This window comes from Girardinichthys multiradiatus, chromosome 23 (genome assembly GCF_021462225.1).
Source record: "Girardinichthys multiradiatus isolate DD_20200921_A chromosome 23, DD_fGirMul_XY1, whole genome shotgun sequence".
Lineage (NCBI taxonomy): Eukaryota > Metazoa > Chordata > Actinopteri > Cyprinodontiformes > Goodeidae > Girardinichthys > Girardinichthys multiradiatus.
In genome coordinates, this window is record NC_061815.1 from 22,148,790 (window position 1) to 22,171,360 (window position 22,571).

A 22,571-nucleotide genomic window follows, 5' to 3' on the forward strand; every position below is an offset into this window, starting at 1 on the left:
TTCTTTCTACTGTGTATACTGAATCTATGCATGAGTTTTCTTTTTTGAATTGAACTACTGAAATGTATTACCTTTCCTATGACTTATTTTACTGAAGACACAGCAGGCTTGTGTAACAAAAGTGTTTTATTCCAAGGCACAATGTTCAGAGAAACCACAGAGGATGGAGACTAGACTGCAAACAAACCTGAAACCTTACCCCCATTTCTACAAAATGATTGCACAAGTACAACAGATAGGCATAAACGGACTCATAAATTCAAGATTTGTCTGCAGAAGGAACTGTTATTGGAAGGTAGCAAGATGAACCTTGTGGATCTTTTGCTTTCAGAAAAAAGTGATATAAACAAAATATTGCTCAGCTACAGCAATTTACTACATATTTTACAAGATAACTGCAAAGACAACGCTGCAAAAACAAAGACGGTTTTATGGTCAGACTGCAAAATATGACCCTTCTAATCTCATTTTGCTCTGATTGTACAAAGTGATTCAGTAAAACAAGCTACTTAATGAATTTACCAGCACCTGTTGGGTCGGCTCCACTGGAAGCCACTGATGCTGCAGGACGTAGGTTGTTTCTTTGATCAAGTGCATTAACATGAATCCATTATAAAAGCAAAGTGACAGATTTCCATTAAATACACCCTTAGAAAACGGTAACACTGTATTTTAGGAGTTGTAACCAGAAGCAGGAGATGAACACATTAAATGTTTGACCTTTTGAAGCCGAGGCACGTTTGCAGCAGGCAACTAAAGCGATCCAAGCACAAAGTCACTCATGTAACAACTTCTGCTGAGTTATAGACGAGTAATCTTCACATTCACATTGACAAAAAGGTGCAAAGACCAGATCCTGCAGCACATGTCGATTATAAACAAGTAACCTTTGCTCACACCGTGTGCATGTTGAGTCCAGGAGAACTTGTGAAGGGTGCTATCTTTGGAATGTGTTGGATCTTTGCAAAGGTAGCGTTTCAGCTGGCACTTGGGTAACATTTACGGCTCACTCCTACTACAACTACACTACAACTTTCCGCTTGTCACAAGGCTGCGTAGTTAGGCTTATCACACATCTCTAAAGATTTAAAATCAAACTTGGCATTTGGATTCAACAACTTCATTCTTCACGTAAGAGGATATAATGACAAAAATAGATAAATAATATAAATAGTTGGAAGGATAATTGTACAACAGAGTTCAAACATTTCTTTTTTTTAGTGTCCACCCGTAACCAAGGGCAATGAGGTTTATTCGTCTTTGGACTGATGCTGAAGATTGTAAAGGCAAAGGAGCATCATCTTTCAGGCTCATCGCTTTATGAGGGGATGGGATCAGCTGGTTTACCTATGAAAAACAAAAGGTCATACTGGCTTCAAGTATGGATGGACCAGTTTTCAAAGAAACCCTCAGCAAGGTTCAGCCATAATTAACTGCAGTTACAGTCTGAGCAGACTGAAAGCCTCTGCAGGCTGCCTGAGCTCCACGTATTCAGCAGATCTCCTCGCACAGCGCCTCGCCCACCAGCAGAGAGTGTTTGTCAGGCTCGCTCAGCACCAAGCTGTTGAGCGAGTGTTTGTCAGAGCGCAGGGAACTGATCGAGGCTCGGCTGTAGTTCACGATGCGATCCAGCAGGCTGAGTTTGGGGGAGGGACGGCGCAGATCCCCCATGCCGATGTGGACGCTGACATCAGACAGGCTGCCCTGCCGCCTGCTGTTACCGAGTTTGGCTTCCAGCTTCTCGGCGCTGGGCTTCGTGTAACTATGACACACACAGAGAGCGTTGAAGGAACAACAGCCAAAAAGACCAAAAACAGGAGAACAAAAGACATCCAATTGAAACCATAATAACTCATTACCATTTAAGCAGAAGAGAGGACAAAACCACAGACACAGACGAGAGTGCCATGGCAGCAGAGCCCATCCACGGCTGTAACACCAGACCAACAGGTAGGAACACACCTAGGAAAAGACCACAATCTCAGTACTGATAGGCTTTAAAATTATTCAAGTGATATCTGTCAATGTGATGATAAGAAAATAAGTAAACCAGGGTCTCGTTTTATTTTCATGTCAAAATTTTATTATTTTCCAGAATCACATCTCCTGGATTCACAATCCATTTTTTTAACAATGAATACAAAGGTCCACGATGGATGGATGTATGGATGTATTTTTATGGATCCAACATTTAGACAATAGGAAATGTAACAAAGATGTAAAACACATTTCTATATTTTTTTCATATTTAGTCAGACCTGGAAAACCCCTGAATAAACTTCCAGATTTTTCCAGGCCATGTAGGAATCCAGATAAAATGTTTGATATTGTTGCAGTACCTACCAGCAGCAATAGGAATGCCAACCAGGTTGTAGATCAGAGCAAAGATAAAGTTGATCCTGATCCTCCTCACGGTCTTTTTGGAGAGGTCAATACTGCCGACAACATCCAGCAGGTCATTCTGCAAACAGAGAATAGATCTAACAATAAAAACTGAAAATGTTGAGAAAAATATTCCCTTTGCAAAAATGTAAAACACCTGCGTGATAACAGAAAAAAACTTAATAGAAGTTTTATTAATCACTAGTCAACATTTCAACATGTTCTTGCATTTAGTAACTTCACCACTGTGTTTTGTGTTCCTTTGTGATTCATATGAACACAAAACATGCTCAAATTTTATTTACCCTGATCAACACCACATCTGCTGCCTCGATGGCCACATCGGTCCCGGTTCCTATGGCGATGCCGACGTCAGCCATCGCCAGCGCAGGTGAGTCGTTAACCCCGTCGCCCACCATGGCAACTATCTTTCCAGCCTGCTGCAGCTGCTCCACTTTGGCCACCTTGTGGGAGGGCAGCACTTCAGCAAACACTTTCCTAATGCCCACCTTTTGGAGAATAGACAGGTCAAAAATAATAAACAAATAAATAAACAGCTGATGAGGTGTTTTGCTTGCAAAAGTATTCATATCTGTTCAACCTTTTCATATTTGGTCACATTACAACCACAACTGCAAACCTACCAAGACATTGCCATCCACCTAAACTAAAAGACCCCCATGGTATCTCTGAAGGAGCTGCAGAGATCCACAGTTCTGATTGGATAGCCATTAGTGTTGCACTTAATAAATCCGACCTTCACGGAAGAGTGTCAAGAAGAAAGCCGTTGTTGAAAGACAGACATAAAAAATTACCCATCTACCGCAAACCATTTAGGGGGACACAGGGAATGGAAGAAAGGGGATTGTGTCAAAATTTACCCAACATTTCAAAGGGTTATGCGGGAGTAAAACTAAGGATGTATTCACACCAGGTAACTCCTTTGCTCCACTTGTTTGGTCCGGACTTTTTGCAAGTCAACTGTAACTTGTAAACAAACCCATGCAGGTGACATTCATTGCTCCTATTGGGCAGAAATGACGGGGGCAGGACAGAGCACAGACCAGGAAATGGAGGAAAACAGCTGTGAATGTCCTGCATGCAGCACCTCTGTCCTGCATATTTGTGCCGTTATTACAGCTACAGTATCGTTGTGAGCGTCAAGAGCAACTCATTCAACACAGATTTTGCGACGTTCTAATTCTAAATTTGGAGCCCCGTAGGAGAATGCAGGCTGCAAGCTGAAGGAGACGCTGCGCTCTCCACAGAGCAAAAGCACCAGGGTTGCTAAGCAACAGAGTACAGTACAGGTAAGATTTCAGTATAATGTTCACGGAAACGGTGGCTTGTTAAGTCCAAAGAGATGTATGTTTTCTGTAGTTAGGTCAGATCGGTGCCGGTTCGTATTCACACCAGAAGTGAAGTGCGCCAGAGTTAGTTTGGAAGCAGACTAAGACCACCTCAAAAAGTGGGTCTCGGTCCGGTTGTTTAGTCCAGACCAGGGTTTGCTTGAGTGTATTCACACCTGCACAAAAGGTCCGGACCAAGTAGAGAAACGAACTCTAGTCTGTTTAAAGCGGACCACAAGTGGCAGGTGTGAATACACCCTAACCCTGCACATCAGCTGAAACCACTCCTATAGTGGAACATAGTGGTGGCAACATCATGCTGTGGGGATGCTTTACTTCAGTGGGGACAGAGAAGCTGATTAAAGTTGTTGGAAAGATAGAGGGAGCTAAATACAAATCAGTCCTGGAAGAAAACCTGTTAGAGGCTGCAAAATATTTGGTACTGGGGATGTCCTACCAACAAGACGAGAAAATATGTGTAAGAAATGGGAATGGATGTTCTCTTTGCAATCTGACTGAGCTTGAGCTAAAATAGAAAGGACAACATTTTCAGTATCCGGATGTGTAAAGCTGGAAGAGAGAGATACCCCAAAAAACTTGCAGCTGTAACTGGAGCAAAATGTGTTTCTACGTTTCTAATGTGTTTTTAGATTTTGATTTGTTAAGGTGTTTTGAACCTTGTATCTTTTCCCTTCCACCACTACTTAAACAGCATAAAAGTTCTGAGTTTTAATGTGAGAAATTGGGAAAAAGTCCAATGGATGTGAATGTTTTTTAAACACACTGTATTTACAGAGGCTAAACTGTACACTCCTCTTCCTCTTCTCTTCTTCCCTTACCTGAGCAGCAATAGCCCGAGCTGTCTTACTGTTGTCTCCGGTCATCAGCACTACTTCCAGACCCATGCTTGTCAGCGTGTGAACTGCCAGCTCAGCCTCAGGTTTCACAGTGTCAGCTATGGCTACCATTGCACACAGCTCATCTACAAGCATAAATCATTTTTTTACAAGTTTGTGTCATGTTTTTCCTGAAGGGTCTCAATTTATAGTCAACCACTCACTGTCTACAGCAACTAGAACAGCAGTGCGACCCCTGCGCTCATGCTCTATCATGGCTTCATCAATGTCTGGTCTGATCTGAAAGCAGTTTCTTCTCATCCATTCCCTGTTGCCAATCAGAACAACATAGATGGCGGTCTGGACCAAACCTAAACGGAGACAGATAGGAAATTTAGTTCAGCTTTAATATGTAAATCATTACAGGTTCGCTCCTCTGCGCACTTAGTGGCTGTGGATCCATGGTGAGCGGGTGGGAGCTGGATGGCATCAGGGTGTCACTGATCTGGATGAGGACATTGTTGCACTGGTTGTTGTCCTCGCTGTCGCTGTCCGCCTGCTTTAGCAGAGACTCCGTGTTGCTGACCTGACACCGGATGCCGCAGCCCGGCACTGCCTGAAAGTCCGTGCAGGTGCCGAGAGATTCAGTGCCGAGCTCCTTCATGTCACAACACATAAAACAATCAGTGCTTTAAAACAATTTGAATGACGTGAAGTTTGGGGCTGATGGATTACATCCGAACGAGAAACCAACCTGTTTAGAGTATTTGGTAATAGCGGCTCCCAGTGGGTGTTCACTGTTATTTTCTGCTGTACCTACAATGGCCAGCAGGCGGGAGCGCGGCATCTTGTTCCCTTCCACAACCATCTTGACCTGGACAACCTTCGGAGCACCATGTGTGATGGTACCGGTCTTGTCAAACACCACACACTGGACCTAAAAATAATAAGGTAATTAAAAAACAAGACCTTTGGCTGACTTAAAATAAATCTTTTAATAAGTTACATCCAGACTAAACGTTTTGTAAAAAAAAAAAAAAAACACTCTCATGTGTCTGGATCAACCACTCATCCATTCCACACAGAAACCTGTGAATCTTGTTCAAATTTTTGACTCCAAATAGCAGCATTACCAGACCCAAGTATAAACAACTTAGGTCTGGTAATGACGGAAAGTGAATGGAAAGTCAAATATTTTAACAATCTCTACATCCTCTTTTTTTCCATACTTACGCAGACTTGGAAAATATTTCAAACAAATTCCAGACTTTTCCAAACTTGGTAGGAACCCTGTAAATACCTTACTGTCAGAATATCATTACAAACGCACCTTATGAGCCATCTCAAGGGGCTCTCCTCCCTTTATCAGGATGCCATTCTGGGCTCCAACCCCGGTGCCCACCATGACAGCTGTCGGTGTTGCCAGGCCAAGAGAGCAGGGGCAAGCGATGCACAACACTGTTATGGAGGCCTGGAAGGCGAACCGAATCACTGCCTCGGTCCTGGAAATGCTCCGATCATAACCCTGCAGTCATAAAAAAGGAAGAGTACTGATTGGTTACAAAAATGTGACATGCAGTGGGAAAGCTTTTTGTTTTTGTTTAGATTTCATGAGGGACATAAAAATGAAACTATTCCCTGCTATGACGAGGAAGCGGCCACTGTAAGTTTTAACAAAACAATTGACTCACAGGAAAGAAATGCTCCACCAGGGAAAAGTCCAAAAACCCAATGATGATCCAGGCAATCAGAGTGAGCACAGATATCCCAACAATGAAGGGAACAAAGTAGCCACTGATCTTATCTGCATACTGCTGGATCGGAGCCTACAAAAACAATATAAAAATAATTAATAGATTTACAGGACATTTTTCCTAAATATCGCAGATACGGCACACATAATTTACCTTTGAAGTCTGAGCCTCCTCCACAAGCTTAACAATCTGAGACAGCGTGGTGTCCATCCCAACATGAGTAGCACTGACCAGCAGAGAACCGTTCTGGTTTATGGAGCCTGCGATCACAGAGCTCCCTGGCTTTTTGGTCACAGGCATGGCCTCTCCTGGAATTACACGGCAACAACTAATCAGAAGCACAATTTAAGCACATGTACGTGTTTTTATTTTAACTATAGGGGTGGCATCAGGAGGAGATATTCTGTGTCTCTGAGAAGTATTCATACAGCTTGAACATTTTGACATCTTTTTACATTATAACCACAAACCTTAATACATTTAGGGGAGATCTTACATGACAGAATAGCACAAAGTATTGCTTAGCATAGTGAAAGGAATGTTTTCAACATTTTATGCAAACTAAAATCTGAAATTATTGTGTGGATTTGCAAGTCTTTTTGGGTATTTGGATATAAGGGAAAACATCCGTGACATCGGTTGGATTCAGGTCTAGACTTTGACTAGACCGTTCTAACACATGAATATGCTTTGTCTCTAAACCAAACTATTGTAGCTCTGGCTGTATGTTTCGTGTTGTTGTTCTGTTGTCAGCCTTAAAGTGCTTTTTGGATGTTTTAGATGTTTCCCTGGTTTGAAACACCTAAATCTAATGTTCTTTAAAGTGCTTCTGCTGATCTTGCTGCCTCTGCCGTGATAGCGAGTTCAGGGTGATGTGCAGTGTTGGTGTCCTGCCACACAATTTTGGTCTCCTGTGACTAGAGCGCCTGTTTCTACATATTTAAAGGGTCTGTCACATGGTCTGCTAATTACAAGACTATTTAAATAACTGGAAGCCTTATCAGGCCCAGGTTCTGTTGTCCCAGGCGCAGGATAAGGGAGGGGGGGTAGAGAGCAGTCCCAGGCTCTGGCAAACCTGTCGGCAGGCCTGCTTCTTATAGCTACTCTTTCATAAGAAAAACTCTTCTATTAGACTTTTATCTAATAAGAGTCTGTGACTGAAAACTTTAGAGTATGAATAATCTGGGAAGGATCTGTATGAAATATTTTCCTAAATTATCTGTCAGATGATTACTTTTAATCATACACTAACCCTTTATTATATATGAAGTCCTTTATTAACTCTGAATAGACTTCAATGCAACTAACCTGTGATAAGAGACTCGTCCGCCATCGAATGTCCCTCAATGACCCTCCCATCAACAGGAAACTTCCCTCCAGGGACCACTTTGACCATGTCGCCTCTTTGCACCAGCTCAACATCCACTTGTTCCTCACTAAAACAAAAACAACATTTTGACTGTTATTCAGATTTACTCTTCCTAGTTTTAAAAAGGTAAATCCATATGTGACAGTGACACACATTATTACACTTAGGGCCTGATCTACTAAGATCCCAAATAAGGAATTGCACGTTTAAAAAAATAATAACACGTGCTATTAGTGGGCGTGTTGCAGGCGATCTACTAAGACAATAGTATAAAAGACGCAAAAGTAGTGCAGACCACCCTATTTAAATGAGGATTTTGTGTGTGTAACTGGCTGTCACCATGGGGAGCTTGGACACATTCAGGCACTTCTACAGATAGACCCCTAGAGGTGCTCAAGCACCTGCCCTTTAGCCCTGGATGACAAAAGGACAGTCTCCTCATTCATCAATACTAAAAGTTACAAATGACCCTCTCAATTGCCATCAATTCCCCCCAAACATGTTTAGATATTCGATGGGCATTTATCTGAGAACACTGGCTCTGCACCGGCCCACGGTGCACAAGCCCCCTGCCTTGTCCCTTGCCACTCCTATTCCACTTCATGCAATGTGGATGGCAGGGCCAAACGGCTGCAGCCGCCATACTTCTCTGACCTGCATGAGACGGAAATGGAGATGGGTCAGTGTTTTTTTATTTACTGAAGTAAATACAAATTCAAAAAACTTTCATGTTCGCGGGAGATGTTTTAAAAAAAGTTTTTTCCTTCAATGCTGCTTTACAAGCTCCGTAATGGTTTCATGTTCTCTGATGGCTGTTAATGTTCGGTTTTGTTTGTTTGCTACATGCTACAATATTTAAGTTCAGTTATGCTGTTTGTTGTTTTGGTTTAATTGCATAAAAATGTAATTTATTAAAATGCCAGCCTTAGACAGCTCATGAGAAATGGCTTTAAACGAGATCAGCCCGTGTCTGCAGTCCCGCTGCATTAATCTGTCCTGCACAGACAATTTGCTCCCCCACATTCATGGCATTGTGAATATGTTGTTGAACATGCAGCAGGCAAATATGCAGCGAGTGGCGCAGCGGTAGATCATACGACCCGTATAAGGAGGCTTTAGTCCTCGATGCAGCTGTCCCGGGTTCAAGTCCCAACCCCAAAGAGCTATGCTGCATATCTTCCCTCTCTCTCTATCCCGCTTCTTGTCTGCCTACTTTAAAGAAATAACAAAAAATAAAGGCTACTAGTGCAGCAAAAACTTTTAAGACTTCTCCCAAAATGTAGCGTTAAAAGCAGTTTTTCCCTAGGAGATATGGCATGGCTTCTATTTCTGATTGGCTCCAAATCATGCCTAAAACAGGCCATTGCTAGTTAGATGATATGTCTACTATTTTTATTTATGACAGTCCAAATAAGTTGAGGCACAGAAGGTTTTCTCTTGCCATCGTCTGTCATTGTACCTGTGCCTCTTCCTGCAATGACCGAAGATGTGTTGGTAACGCTGTGCCAGTTTCAAACGTGCAAAGAATAGACGCAAAACAGCGACTGCAATCCTTTTCATGTTTGATAAATCACACTGCTGGTGCTAAATGATGACATTTGCATATCGTCCTCCCATTTCTGATAATCAGCATATATACTTCATATTCATGAAGGCAAACACGCTATTCTGCTCATTTGACAGACACAATCCTCTGTGCATCTGGTTAGTAGATCAGCTTTGATCCCGCTATCAGGTTTGCACGTTTTTATACACGCAAACGTTCAGTAGATCAGGCCCATAATATGAACAAATCATGAAGCTAGTTTATTCATTTTCATACCACTCAGTGTATATAAAAAACAACAAGAACCTGAGAATTGAGTTATCACTGCTTAGAGTGACCACGGTGGCCTCTGTAGCTTGTAACGACATCAACTTGGACAAAGCCTCAGATGTTTTGCTCTGGAAGGAGGCACAAAAAACATCTTACTGTCCACTAAAAACAGCTGCATTTAAAAGGTTTGCTTCACATTGGAACAAAAATCAATAACCATGATGAAACCAAACCTTTGCAATTTGCTCCAGCCAGCGTCCAAGCGAGATGAAGACAAAGAGCATGGGAGGCGTGTCGAAGAAGGTGATGGGGTTGACTTTTGCTTTCTCCACCATGGCCACGATTAGGATGACCAGAGAGTAGCTGAAGGCTATGGTGGTGGCCAGAACAATGAGCACATCCATGTTGGCAGACTTGTGCTTCAATGCTTTGTAGGCTTGAATGTAGAAGTAACGACCTCCAATAATCTGAACAAAAAAATACAATAACACAAAATCCTCACTGACCTACATTAAATCTGCCACAATAAGAAGCTGTAAATCTAAAGTCTATGTAGCTCACCTGTACAGGTACACAGAAAAGAAAGGAGAGGAGGTTCATGATGGAGAGGCCAGGGAACAGCTGTCTCTCCAAGAACATGGTGGAGTGGAAATGGTTGCGGTCCTCTATTGTAGCGTTGTGATGATGTGAGACGTTCATCTGGTGGTCCATAATAATCATGTAGATCATCATGCCCATCACAGGCACGCAGAAAAACAAGCTCACAAGGAAGGACTTCCTCCACCTTAACAAGTGAAGACATTTTAGTTTGAACTTGTAACAACTTTACTTTTGAAACAACTTTCATCGGAGGGGGAAACGTGTAGAGCGAGTGTAACAAAGCAAAAAAGCACAAATGGTGTGTACAGTATGTATAAAAACCAGGGATGCACCTATTGCAGTTTTCTGGCCTATCACTGACCTATTGATTCCGGTTATTGGCCGATACCAATTTTTTTTTATAACTGAGGTCAGGTGTTATGAGGTCACAATACACCTTCAATGTTCCAATCTTATTTTATTGAAAAACAATGAACAATACCCGTAAAACAAAACAAACTTGTTTTAACTGCACATGAGGCAGTGCTCTCAAATATAAATGAAACATTTAGAGCATCACAGCTCCTGTAGTCTTTCATTTTACACATTTTAAAAAGAAATAAAACTTGCACAATAGGTTAGACAAATAGATAAGATCGGTGGGAAAGATCAGTTTCACATGCAAGTATTGGCTGATCACGATTGTCCAAAATTAAGGAAATCGAGGTCAAATTGATCGGCCGTCTGATCAATCGTTGCACCCTTAATAAAAACCAAACAGAGCTGGTTTAATGCACAAATGCTCTGTCGATGCCTTCATATGGGGCACATTTGAACCAAAACAGCACTGTTTAAGTCACTCTTTAACCAAACATCGTAGTTCTAATCAAATATTTACATTCATCTCGGGTATAAAAATCAATAATACTCTGCTTTGAATGATTGTATAACATACAATTTCACTGAATTTGTAAAGAAAAGATTTAGCTGAGCAAATTAAAATTCATTTGTGTTTTTTTAAACTATCGACTAACCCAATAATATTTTGATTAATCCTAGTAAAATTCGCTTTGATGTAACACTTTTTAAAGCCACCAACAAACTCCTGGTGTAACCGGCTGGATATTTTACCAAGAAGAGTTGGCTTGTTTCTCACTCAGAACCATGGTTTTAAACATAGTCTACAATCTATCAACAGGTTTGAGGTCAGGACCACTCCAGACGTTTAACGGTAACCTGTTTTATCCATTCCAAAACCCTCAGATGTAATTAGCAGCTGCCCACATGAACAACCCAAATGCTTTCTTCAGCAGTTGTATTATGTGAAAGAACAACTGGTTCAGCAGGAAATAATTGGGGGGTTATTATTTACAAAAAAATCCTTGAAATAACAAAGGTTGTGTTTATAACACTAAACCACCATTTGTATTTAACTGAAACTTCAATCCCATACAGTAATATAGTGGTGACCTAAAACTAAAACACAAAGAAAAAGAAAAGGGTTCTTACTGTTGTATCTCCTTGCTGTGGTCCAGGTGACTGGCTGTACGGTCTCTCTTTACTAAAGATGCTTCAAATCCCAAATTCTGCAGACAACAAACTGTTGTTTAACATTGTTGTTCAATGTTGAATGAAGCTTAAATAAATTGAATCATTTTCTCAAAGTCAATACTCTATAAGTATAATCTGAACTCACAAGAACAATGCAGAAAATATCTACATCTGTACCTCGATCAGCTTGATGATGTCCCGTGGTCCAATGACTTCTTCGTCATACCTGACATGTGCTTTGTTGGTCGCCAAGGCAACGGAGGCATATATAATCCCCTTTTCTCTAACGAGGGTTGACTCAATTTTATGAACACAAGAGGCACACGTCATCCCCCTGACCTGGGAGACGGTGGAGAAACCAAACGGATAACGAGAAGCAAACAGAAATGACCACATGAACATAACATTGCAGGTTGACAATGATGCATAAAGTCCAAACCTGTAACATTTTGTGGAAATAAACTCTTATGTTGGTGGCTGACTTACCACCAGTTCGAGGTTTCCATCTGAGCCTTCATAGTTTTCCATCACAGAGGCGGTGAAGCCTAGCTCCCTCACACACTCTGCTATCTTCGAAGGATCTGTGATGTCAGGGTTGTAACGGACCTCTGCTTTACTAGCCATGAGGGCCACCAGAACAAAGTAGATCCCTAAGAGACATTTGAGATTTCCTTGGTAGCACTGATCACCAGAAGACTGACACAGGTCACGAGATAATTAGTGAATCCCATTTTTGATTTACCCACCAGCCTCGTTTTTGAGGTTTCGCTCGATGTTCGACACACATGAAGCACATGTCATTCCACCAATCTGGATGTAGCATTTAGAGGGCGTGTCTCCGGCAGGTCCCAGGAGGGTTTCGTTGTGGAGCTCACTGTCCAAGTCCTTCTTCTGGACACGTGGAGACTTTGGTATTATGGGATCTGATGCAGGCAGCAGAGAATTGGTTTCTGTTGTTGAGAAACAGATTTATTTGCATGACTTAATGGCAGACCTCACAAAGAATTAGCTAGAATTGCTATACAATCCAAACACGGCCACTCCTTTTTGTACACTGTGCTTCAAAGCAGTCAGGCATATTTCAAATTGTTTTCTTCAGACTTTTTGAAGCTCTTTTAAATGTTTGTTTTAAGGCACTAGCGGGCTTTATTTTTTCACATTTTTCAAAAGTAAGTAGACAGAAAACAGTAGGCCATGTTCTGTCTTTAGCGTTATGAGCTGCAGCTCATCCAAAGGACAGGTTCCACCCAGAACAGAACTCGCCGTGGTTACGCCATGACCATAGAAGTTGAGGTCGAAGGGGGGGGTGGTGGGGTCAGCCTGTCAGTGCTCAGACCGTATGCCGCACACTGCATCAAATTGGTCTGCATGGCTGTTGTCCCAGAAGGAAGCATCTTATAAAGCAAGCCTGCAAACAGTTTGCTGAAGACAAACAGACTAAGGACATGCGTTACTAGAACCATGTCCTGTGGCCTGATGAGAGCAAGATAAACTTATTTGGTTCAGATGGTGTCAAGCATGGGTGATGGCACCCAGGTCAGGGGTACAAGGACAACTGTGAATAGTCAAACTGGTTCAAGATGAATGAAAGGCAGCAGAATCTAAAATAACCCATTACAACCATGGTATGAGAATTATCATCTCTGAAAACACAACACATGGAAAGTTGAAGGAGATAAGCTACAGCAATAGAAGATCAAACCAGGTGGTATGGTCAGGATTTTACGTAAACATGAAAGTATGGATCCGTCTTGCCTCGTATCAATGTGTCGGGTTGGCTGCGCGCTGTAAAGATATGGGGGATATTTTCTTGGCACCCTTTGGGTCCCTTAGTACAAAATGAACCTTGTTTAAACACCACAGCTCACCAGAGTATTAATGCTGACAATGCCCATCCTTGACGGCTACTTCCCGCAGCAGAATGCACCACACCACAAAACTCAAATCATCTTAAACTGGTTCCTCGAACATGACAATAAGTTCAGACACCTTGTTGAATCTCTGCAAAGAAGAACCTCTAGCAGTTCTGATGGCAGAAGGGAGTCCAACCCAGTTCTGGCATACCTAATAAAGAGGCTAGTGAGTGTTTATTACTATGCAATGAGTTCTTTGCAATAATAAACGTGTGCATCATGAAAATACAAGGCATAGTGGTTACATTTTTATACACCTTGGCTGAATGATGAGTGTTTAGGGCAGAGTTACACGCCTTAAGATTCAAAGAACACACTTCAGAAAAAGACAGAAACTGGGCAGAAAAAGAGCCAAAAAAGCAGTTAAATATTGAAAAACCTTCAGAAAGCCTCTAGAAACATTGCTCATGATCAGTTTAATAAGAATCTGGCTTCTTGGAATAAAACATAAAGAAATAAGGAATAACTAAAGAGTTTGCACAGGACTGTACATCCAGTGTCTAAGCTGCAGCAACCACAATGTTGGCAGTACTAGCTATATATATATATATATATATATATATACAGGTCCTTCTCAAAAAATTAGCATATTGTGATAAAGTTCATTATTTTCCATAATGTCATGATGAAAATTTAACATTCATATATTTTAGATTCATTGCACACTAACTGAAATATTTCAGGTCTTTTATTGTCTTAATACGGATGATTTTGGCATACAGCTCATGAAAACCCAAAATTCCTATCTCACAAAATTAGCATATTTCATCCGACCAATAAAAGAAAAGTGTTTTTAATACAAAAAACGTCATCCTTCAAATAATCATGTACAGTTATACACTCAATACTTGGTCGGGAATCCTTTTACAGAAATAACTGCTTCAATGCGGCGTGGCATGGAGGCAATCAGCCTGTGGCACTGCTGAGGTCTTATGGAGGCCCAGGATGCTTCGATAGCGGCCTTTAGCTCATCCAGAGTGTTGGGTCTTGAGTCTCTCAACGTTCTCTTCACAATATCCCACAGATTCTCTATGGGGTTCAGGTCAGGAGAGTTGGCAGGCCAATTGAGCACAGTGATACCATGGTCAGTAAACCATTTACCAGTGGTTTTGGCACTGTGAGCAGGTGCCAGGTCGTGCTGAAAAATGAAATCTTCATCTCCATAAAGCTTTTCAGCAGATGGAAGCATGAAGTGCTCCAAAATCTCCTGATAGCTAGCTGCATTGACCCTGCCCTTGATAAAACACAGTGGACCAACACCAGCAGCTGACACAGCACCCCAGACCATCACTGACTGTGGGTACTTGACACTGGACTTCTGGCATTTTGGCATTTCCTTCTCCCCAGTCTTCCTCCAGACTCTGGCACCTTGATTTCCGAATAACATGCAGAATTTGCAGCGTTTTCTGCCACACTTTTTCCTTCCCACAGACTTCCCACTGAGGTGCCTTGATACAGCACTCTGGGAACAGCCTATTCGTTCAGAAATTTCTTTCTGTGTCTTACCCTCTTGCTTGAGGGTGTCAATAGTGGCCTTCTGGACAGCAGTCAGGTCGGCAGTCTTACCCATGATTGGGGTTTTGAGTGATGAACCAGGCTGGGAGTTTTAAAGGCCTCAGGAATCTTTTGCAGGTGTTTAGAGTTAACTCGTTGATTCAGATGATTAGGTTCATAGCTCGTTTAGACACCCTTTTAATAATATGCTAATTTTGTAAGATAGGAAATTTGCGTTTTCATGAGCTGTATGCCAAAATCATCCGTATTAAGACAATAAAAGACCTGAAATATTTCAGTTAGTGTGCAATGAATCTAAAATATATGAATGTTAAATTTTCATCATGACATTATGGAAAATAATGAACTTTATCACAATATGCTAATATTTTGAGAAGGACCTGTATATATATAAATAAGTCTAAGAAGTACTTGTGTGACTGAGTATTCTCCATGCCACAGTCTTACCAGGTAGAAATGCATCAAAGCCCATATCTTCTATGGCCTCCTTCAGCTCCTCTGGTGTGGTGAGCAGAGGATCATACTCAAAGACTCCCTGATGATGAGTCAGAGACACCTGAGCCAACCTCACCCCCTTCCTTTGGGAGATCATTCCTTCGATAGACTGCACACAGGAGTTGCACGTCATGCCTTCAATGTGAATATTAACAGCAGACACCAGCGGCTGGTTAAAACATGGCTGTGAAGCAGCAGGTCTGGGCTGCGATGCTGAGACAGTGCGCTTGGTTGATGTGGATACAGGACTGAGAATGTGAGAGAAGTCCAGGGGTTCAGTCCTAAAGTTTCCTGGAGGGAGAGCTTCAATGGCCTGCTGCAGCTGAGCCACAGTGACCTTCAGAGGATCATAGCAAATGGAGGCCTCCTCCTTCTCCAGAGAGACCTCCACTGAGGAAACACCAGGCAGCGTAGAGATGTTGTCCTGAATATTGACCACACAAGAACGGCAGTGCATGCCTTTTATCCTGAGCCTGGCGAGTGCTGTGTCTATGAAGATCTCAGTCTCCTCGGATGTCTCAGATGGAGAAGAAGCTGTGGCTTTTTGAGAATCAATGAAACGTTCGATGTCTGTGTGAGACAGCTGCAGGGGGCGAGGCTTGGACTTCACAGAGGCTTTGAAGCCAGCCACGCCAATTTGGTCGATGATGATTTGGATGGTGATGAGGTAAGGCAGGTAGACGATGGTAGCTTCCTGAGACTCTAGAACAACTGCAGAGAGGAAAGAAGCGTGAAAGTTAAAATGCAGAGTCAAAAATTGCAGATAAGCTCATTGCAGTGATGTTGATTGGGATTAACCCACATTTTCTCCTACACAGCAGTACCTCCAGCACTTCCAATGAATTTATACATCTCAGTCACTGAAATCTAAAGAATATCACTTGAAACATTGCATGTTTTTCAACATGAAGATCGTATGAAAACGTCCTGCCACAGCATCTTGATTGTAGACTCTGACTAAGCCATTCCAAAAAGTATATTTCAATTTTGGACATTCGCCCTGAAGATTTTCTGCTAGGCTTTGCCTGATATTAGAAATTTAAATAAAAGCAAAACATTTTACAACAAAGGCAATCTGTGAGGGGCACATACACCTTTACAACCCTAAGTACTAGCATGTAGAAATTTAATGCATGTCACTTCAAACATAATACCTTCCTAAACGATGACACCAAGCAGTCCTTTGGATGGACTATTGTGCACTCTGATATTGCAATGATGGTTGTGATTCAATATATTGTGCAGCTTAAATCTAAATAATTAGAGACTTCATTTACAAATCGGGTAGCTTTAAAATATGTGGGAATTTTCCTCTTCTGGTTAGTTTAATGTTTGCCTTGCAAAAAAACCAAACAGTACTGGAACAAAGAAAATGTGTGGCTTTGTCAGCAAAAAGACAATGTCGATTTTTCCAGTCAAGTATTACTTTTTTAATAACCATATTCAACTCAAACATCAAGGGTGACAGTTCTTCCTTATAGCTGCCCAGATTTGCCCTTACATATGCATACATAGGAATTATGTCCACCAGAGAGCAGAGCAATACGACCATAGTTAACATGCTACCAGAGTGCTTAAGTATTTCAACATAAGCATGTTTTTGTTAACACCTTCATATCTGCTCTTCACCTTCATAACGAATATTAATGTGAAGATCCTGAATGTGAATTGTCCTAAGCAACAGTTTAACTACTCTTTCTAGGGCTTTCAAAACTGAAATATAATGCAAATATTCATTTAATTTTATTTATGTTTGTATATATGTGTTTATCTTGAACATCGAACAAGTGATTTATTTCATTTTAATCATTTTATGAGTTATTTCATTGTGTTTGTACAATGAGACCAAAGAAAAATTCAAAGCATTTAAACATTTTAAGCATTAATAACATCTCCATTGTTATTATACAGCAGCTATTTAATCATCAGCTCTGTGTAAGTCTACCTATCAGCTTTCGGTCAGTGGAAGTGATATGATTGTAATCTATGAAGCTGTGCTTGTAGAGTAATAAAGTAATAGACGGCTAATATTAGTTTTCAAGGGGAAATGTATTTTTCCTTTTGTTAATGAACTCAATCATAGTAATCAAATGTAATTATTTGTTGAGCAATCTTACTAGTAAAATAGATTAAATGTCTTTGCCACATTACATTAAATTCTATTTCTAAATTTGTAGTACTTTCATTCATCCTAAATATTCTATAGACTCAGGCCATGCTGAAAGTGTTTCTTGCTTCTAGAGTAAGCACATAAAGCTGGCCGCCCATAGACTCGCTGTAAACACAAGTACAGGTCTGTGCTCTGCAAATATAAGCCTGTCTGTCAACATCTCACTCCCTGCGACAACACCTGCAGAAGGATTTCACGAGTCATACTCAAGTCCATAAAGGCAATCTCTCAGGGTTCATAATGACATGACCCTGACCCTGTGACACGTGCAGAGACCTCAGCTGGGAAAGTTATACGTGACTGCAAGTTTCTGAGCCTGTCAGGAACATCACCTTTGATCTTTTTAATCCCTTTCAGTTTCCCAATCTTCCCTTCAATGGTGGTGGTGCAGGAGTGGCAGGTCATTCCTTCAATGCTGAACTTCAGAACTGCAGCTCCACTGCACACGGTGTCCAACTGAGACAGGTTTAAACCTTTCTGCGCAGGACTGCCAGGAGTTTGGATTTCCTGAGGCGATGCACCTGCCACCACCTCTCTGAGCAGCTGCATGGAGGTCAGGGAAGGAACAAAAGTGACAGTCAGGCCCCTGCTGGGCAGGCTCTCTTGGACATCCAGCACTCCCTGGATTTGTGACAACTTCTTCAAAGCCCCCTGTTGGGATGCAGGTGTGAACCCTGATGTGGGGATCAGCTGGGTATCTGTAGACACCGGTGTGGCAGTGCTGCTCTCTGGTACACTAGACTCGAAGCCCATGTCCTCGATGGCCTCTGACAGAGACTCGGGGCTCTGCTGACTGGGGTCAAATATGACTGTGGCACTCATCTGCTCTAGAGACACCTAGAAAATAAAAATCATATATCATAATAAATCATAATAAACAAAGACGATATCATAGAGAATTATTAGAAAATGTAGTTCAGATGTTTTTCCATGTAGGCAGAGTAGTTTTTCAAATAATAATTAGGGAAGCAATGCAATTTAAAAATGTAAGGAGCTGCAGTTAGTTTTTTTATATATATATATAACATGATGCCACAACCACAATGGAGTGATTTAGATCAAAGAATAGCCATGTGTTAGAACGGCCCAAACCAAAGTCTAGATCTAGATCCAATTGAGAATTTACAGCTAGAGTTGAAAATTACTTTCCATTCAATCTGACAGAGTTTGAGCTATTTATTAATGACAAATGGGCAAAAATGTCAGTATTTAGATGTACAAAGCTGGTAAAGATACACCAGAAGTCAAGAAGCTATAATTGCAGCTAATGGTCCTTTACAAAACAGCCATATTTATACTGAGATTACATGTTCTCCAGTCAGACTGAGATTGAGCTATTTTAAAAAGGTTAAAATCAGTGACTCAATACAATCTGCTCAGTTTTCTGAAGAAAGGTTTTCTTTTTCTTTATTTTACCAACCGGCATTATAAACTAAACGGCACTATATTATAAGTAGCTCTCACATGGCATGTAAGTAAATTAATCTGAATGTGTCTGTGATTGGATTGCTTCAGTTTCATATATTTCTGTGTATAAAGTGGATCGGTTTGTCTTGTAAAGAGCCTTAAGATGACATTGGTTCTGAATTGGTGCTATATAAATAAACCCAACCGAAACTGAACTCTTTTGCAAAGATTATTATGCAAAATTTGCAGTCTCTATGTGTCTGAAGCAGTTAGAAACGGTCCCAAAAGACGTGCCGCTGTAACTGCGGTGGAAACTGACCCACAACGACTCAATACCAATGCCTGTGATTTCTATTTGCAAAACAGTGTAAAAACCATGCATCCTTCCACTTAATTATGCACCACTTTGCGTTGGTCCATCACACAAAATACTAATTAAAGCACCCAGACATTTGTGTTTGCAATACAGAAAACTGAGGTTGAAATGCAAGGCACTGAATAAGCTTAGTACAGCAAGTTATACTGAAGTCAGTTCAAGGTTCGTTTAGGTAATAGACAAAAAAATCCTTGTATGGCCATACTAAGTTACTTCATCTCTAGTTAAAGGGCATTTTACAGCTTCTGTCCGTGGCCTTTGGTAAGCATTTGGTATATTCAGTTAGCATAATGACCCTCAGGTCGCCTTCTAGAGGAAGGAAGCATGTGACGCTCAAAAGGCATCACCTGATCTCCGTGAGTTTAAAAAAAGGAAGGAGTTTCAAGCTGCTTCTAGGATGTACTTTTTCCTGAAAATAAGAGAACAATGAAAAATATGCTTTGAGAAAAGAAAATAACAATTCTCCCTGCACAGATCATTTCTAAACAGATTGACAAAATAATCCAGGCACTAAATTCTGTTAAACACAATCATTTCCTGGGTGGGTGCGGAGGATGTATCGGCCTGCTGTCACGGGCCCGCAAAGGCCAGAGAACTATTGGGAACACAGTATTACATTATCTTCTCATTCAACCCCAGCCTGAGGGGTAAACATACAATAAACAACAACAGCAGAGCACCACAACTGCAATTAAGCTGTCTAACATGGCTACAGTGATGGAAATCAGACCAGCTGCTCCTGAAGCAACAGGGCCGTACAAATCAAGCCAGCCCTACGATGAAGACAAGAAAACAGATAGAAATGTATATCTAATTTAACAAGGTAATCTCTGCTAGAGAGCAAAGACATATTACAACATTAAAACAATCTCAGATCCTGTTATTACAGTGGAAGTACACAATGCACGAGTCATCAAATTTAAATGTCAGTGACTCAAAATAGAGCATAAGATGCTGAACAGCAAATGCAAAAATACATATTTTTAATGCAAAAAAAGAAAAATCAGCTATTACCTTTATATGTATAACTCCATGTAGAGACCCGATCCGCTGCTCTATGGACTGGACACAAGAGCCACAGGTCATGCCCTCAACTCTGAGGGCAACTGAACTCAGTTTGACTTTTTGCGTCATGACTGCTTCGCCTAAAACCACAAAATGATCACATTTTTTAAGTTTTAACACAAGAACCCAGCAGACAAAAAAAAAAAAAAAACAGAACAGAGGACAGTGTTTATCTCATGCTGCAATATAAAAGCAGGCTATCGCAACACTATAAGATGGTCTTCAAACTCTTTGTGTATGAAGAAAATAACACCATAAAATCACTCAGTCAACCTTGTATGAAAAACAGATTCATTTGTGAAATAGCCTTTGTTTTGGATTTTACAGCACATCTGTTTTTGTAACTAATTTAATAAGCAAAAAAAAAAAACATGATAGTCACCACACAATAATCATATAAATACACAGAGAAAGATATATTAACCAAACCTAACTGTCAAACTTTATTGTGTCCAGCTTACCTGACAAGATACTGGAAAACCACCTTATTTATACGTAACTTTACAAAATATTTAAAACCAATCTGGATGCTGACTATTTGTCTTTTGAACTTTAATTACCAATTATTTGTTATTAGTAAAGTATAGAGTAATACTTTAAATTCTATTCTATTAAATTTTATCTTATTTATTTTTAAGCAACTTTAAAAATTGTTATATACTTATCCATTATATTGTTTCGCCATTGTTTTAGATTTTATCACATATATGTTGATCTTTTACACACTGTTTTAAAGTTGACCGTTTATTGCATTGTTTATAGAATTTGCTTATATCTATTATATTAGTTCCTCATCCTGTCTAATTCGTTATTTTATTTGTCTAAAAATATTTCACAAAGCATTACATATAATAATCTACTTTCCAGATCTGTGATATTGCAAATGATCTCTCCAGAAGCAAACATTACTCTCTCTCTCTTGCTGTGAAAGCAGCGGTCACCTTGCGATGAGCTTCATCTTTATCTAAAACATGGTTTTTATCAGTGTCTACATGTGTTTTAAACTGTTCTTTCCACATTACTGCAGAGTAAGGTAAACTTGTTATGGCCCGTCATGTCCTTTTTGATATTTTTACTTTGATCGATCTGTGGTCGATTCTACAATAGAAAATACATAACATCGATATACATCTAATGGTAGCATCTTATCTAATGTAACCATGAGGGTAAACAGGGTCCGACTAAACACATCTACGTTTACAATTACAGTTACTGAACCGATTAGCTGTCACTTCGTTTAACCCACAAAAAGGCAACGATAATCTCCTGAGTCATTTAAGCCTAATCAGCAGATCCGCATCTATCTATAGACAAAACACAGCCTACAAAAGTGATTTTGTAAAGTCATTAACTCTTACCTTGAGTAGTGAAAAGACGTTTGCTGCAGGCAACAGCGTTAACTGCCTGGCTGCGCGACTAAGCTAACAAGCTAACATCTTCTCCACAGCTTTTTGTTACAGTGAACCACGTAGACGCGTCTGGAGATGTTGGATGTGAGGAACTAGTGATACTGATGAACCGACAGTTTTCTCCTCGTTCCTTTTATAAAACTCTTCTGTTTCTGGTTGTTTCTACTCAAGCAGACGTGACTGACCACCGCACAGCCCTGCGTCACCGCCGAGGGGCGGAGCTCCGACTGGGAGCCTCGGGTTGTTAATTTTGCCCTGGGTTTGTTCTTCTTCTTCTGTGTTATTTTTTGGCAGTTGGCAAATAACGTTATGATGTGCATTACCGCCACCGACTGGTATGGAGTGTGGTTCTTCATGGTTTTAAATCTTATTTACTATTACAACAATCAAATTCTATTTATTAATTTAGTGCTTTTGAAAAATCTAATTATAATTTGAATATGCTTGCTACCTAAACTTCTTTGCAAAGTATCTCTCAAAATAAAATTTTCTTTATACCTACAAATTATCTCCTTAAAATTGTTCTTTCTTGTTCATATTTCTGACACTTCAATATTACATGTTCTATTGTTTCCTCCTCTCCAC

The 22,571-nt window shown here is 40.6% G+C and overlaps 1 protein-coding gene across 1 annotated transcript; it reads right to left on the reverse strand.

Moving 5' to 3' along the window:
- Window positions 1-108: 108 nt before the first annotated feature.
- atp7a (ATPase copper transporting alpha) lies at window positions 109-22,236 on the reverse strand. The gene is made up of 23 exons (XM_047353535.1): window positions 21,936-22,236; window positions 20,527-20,657; window positions 18,062-18,566; window positions 15,512-16,270; window positions 12,383-12,586; window positions 12,123-12,286; window positions 11,814-11,975; window positions 11,595-11,671; window positions 10,068-10,290; window positions 9,740-9,973; window positions 9,543-9,634; window positions 7,630-7,757; window positions 6,475-6,629; window positions 6,259-6,393; window positions 5,898-6,092; window positions 5,322-5,504; window positions 5,012-5,225; window positions 4,792-4,938; window positions 4,571-4,713; window positions 2,688-2,891; window positions 2,344-2,461; window positions 1,860-1,962; window positions 109-1,762 (listed from the first exon to the last, which is right to left on the reverse strand). The coding sequence occupies exons 2-23, from the start codon at window positions 20,644-20,646 to the stop codon at window positions 1,492-1,494; spliced, it is 4,536 nt and encodes a 1,511-aa protein (XP_047209491.1). The 5' UTR covers window positions 20,647-20,657; window positions 21,936-22,236; the 3' UTR covers window positions 109-1,491.
- Window positions 22,237-22,571: the final 335 nt, after the last annotated feature.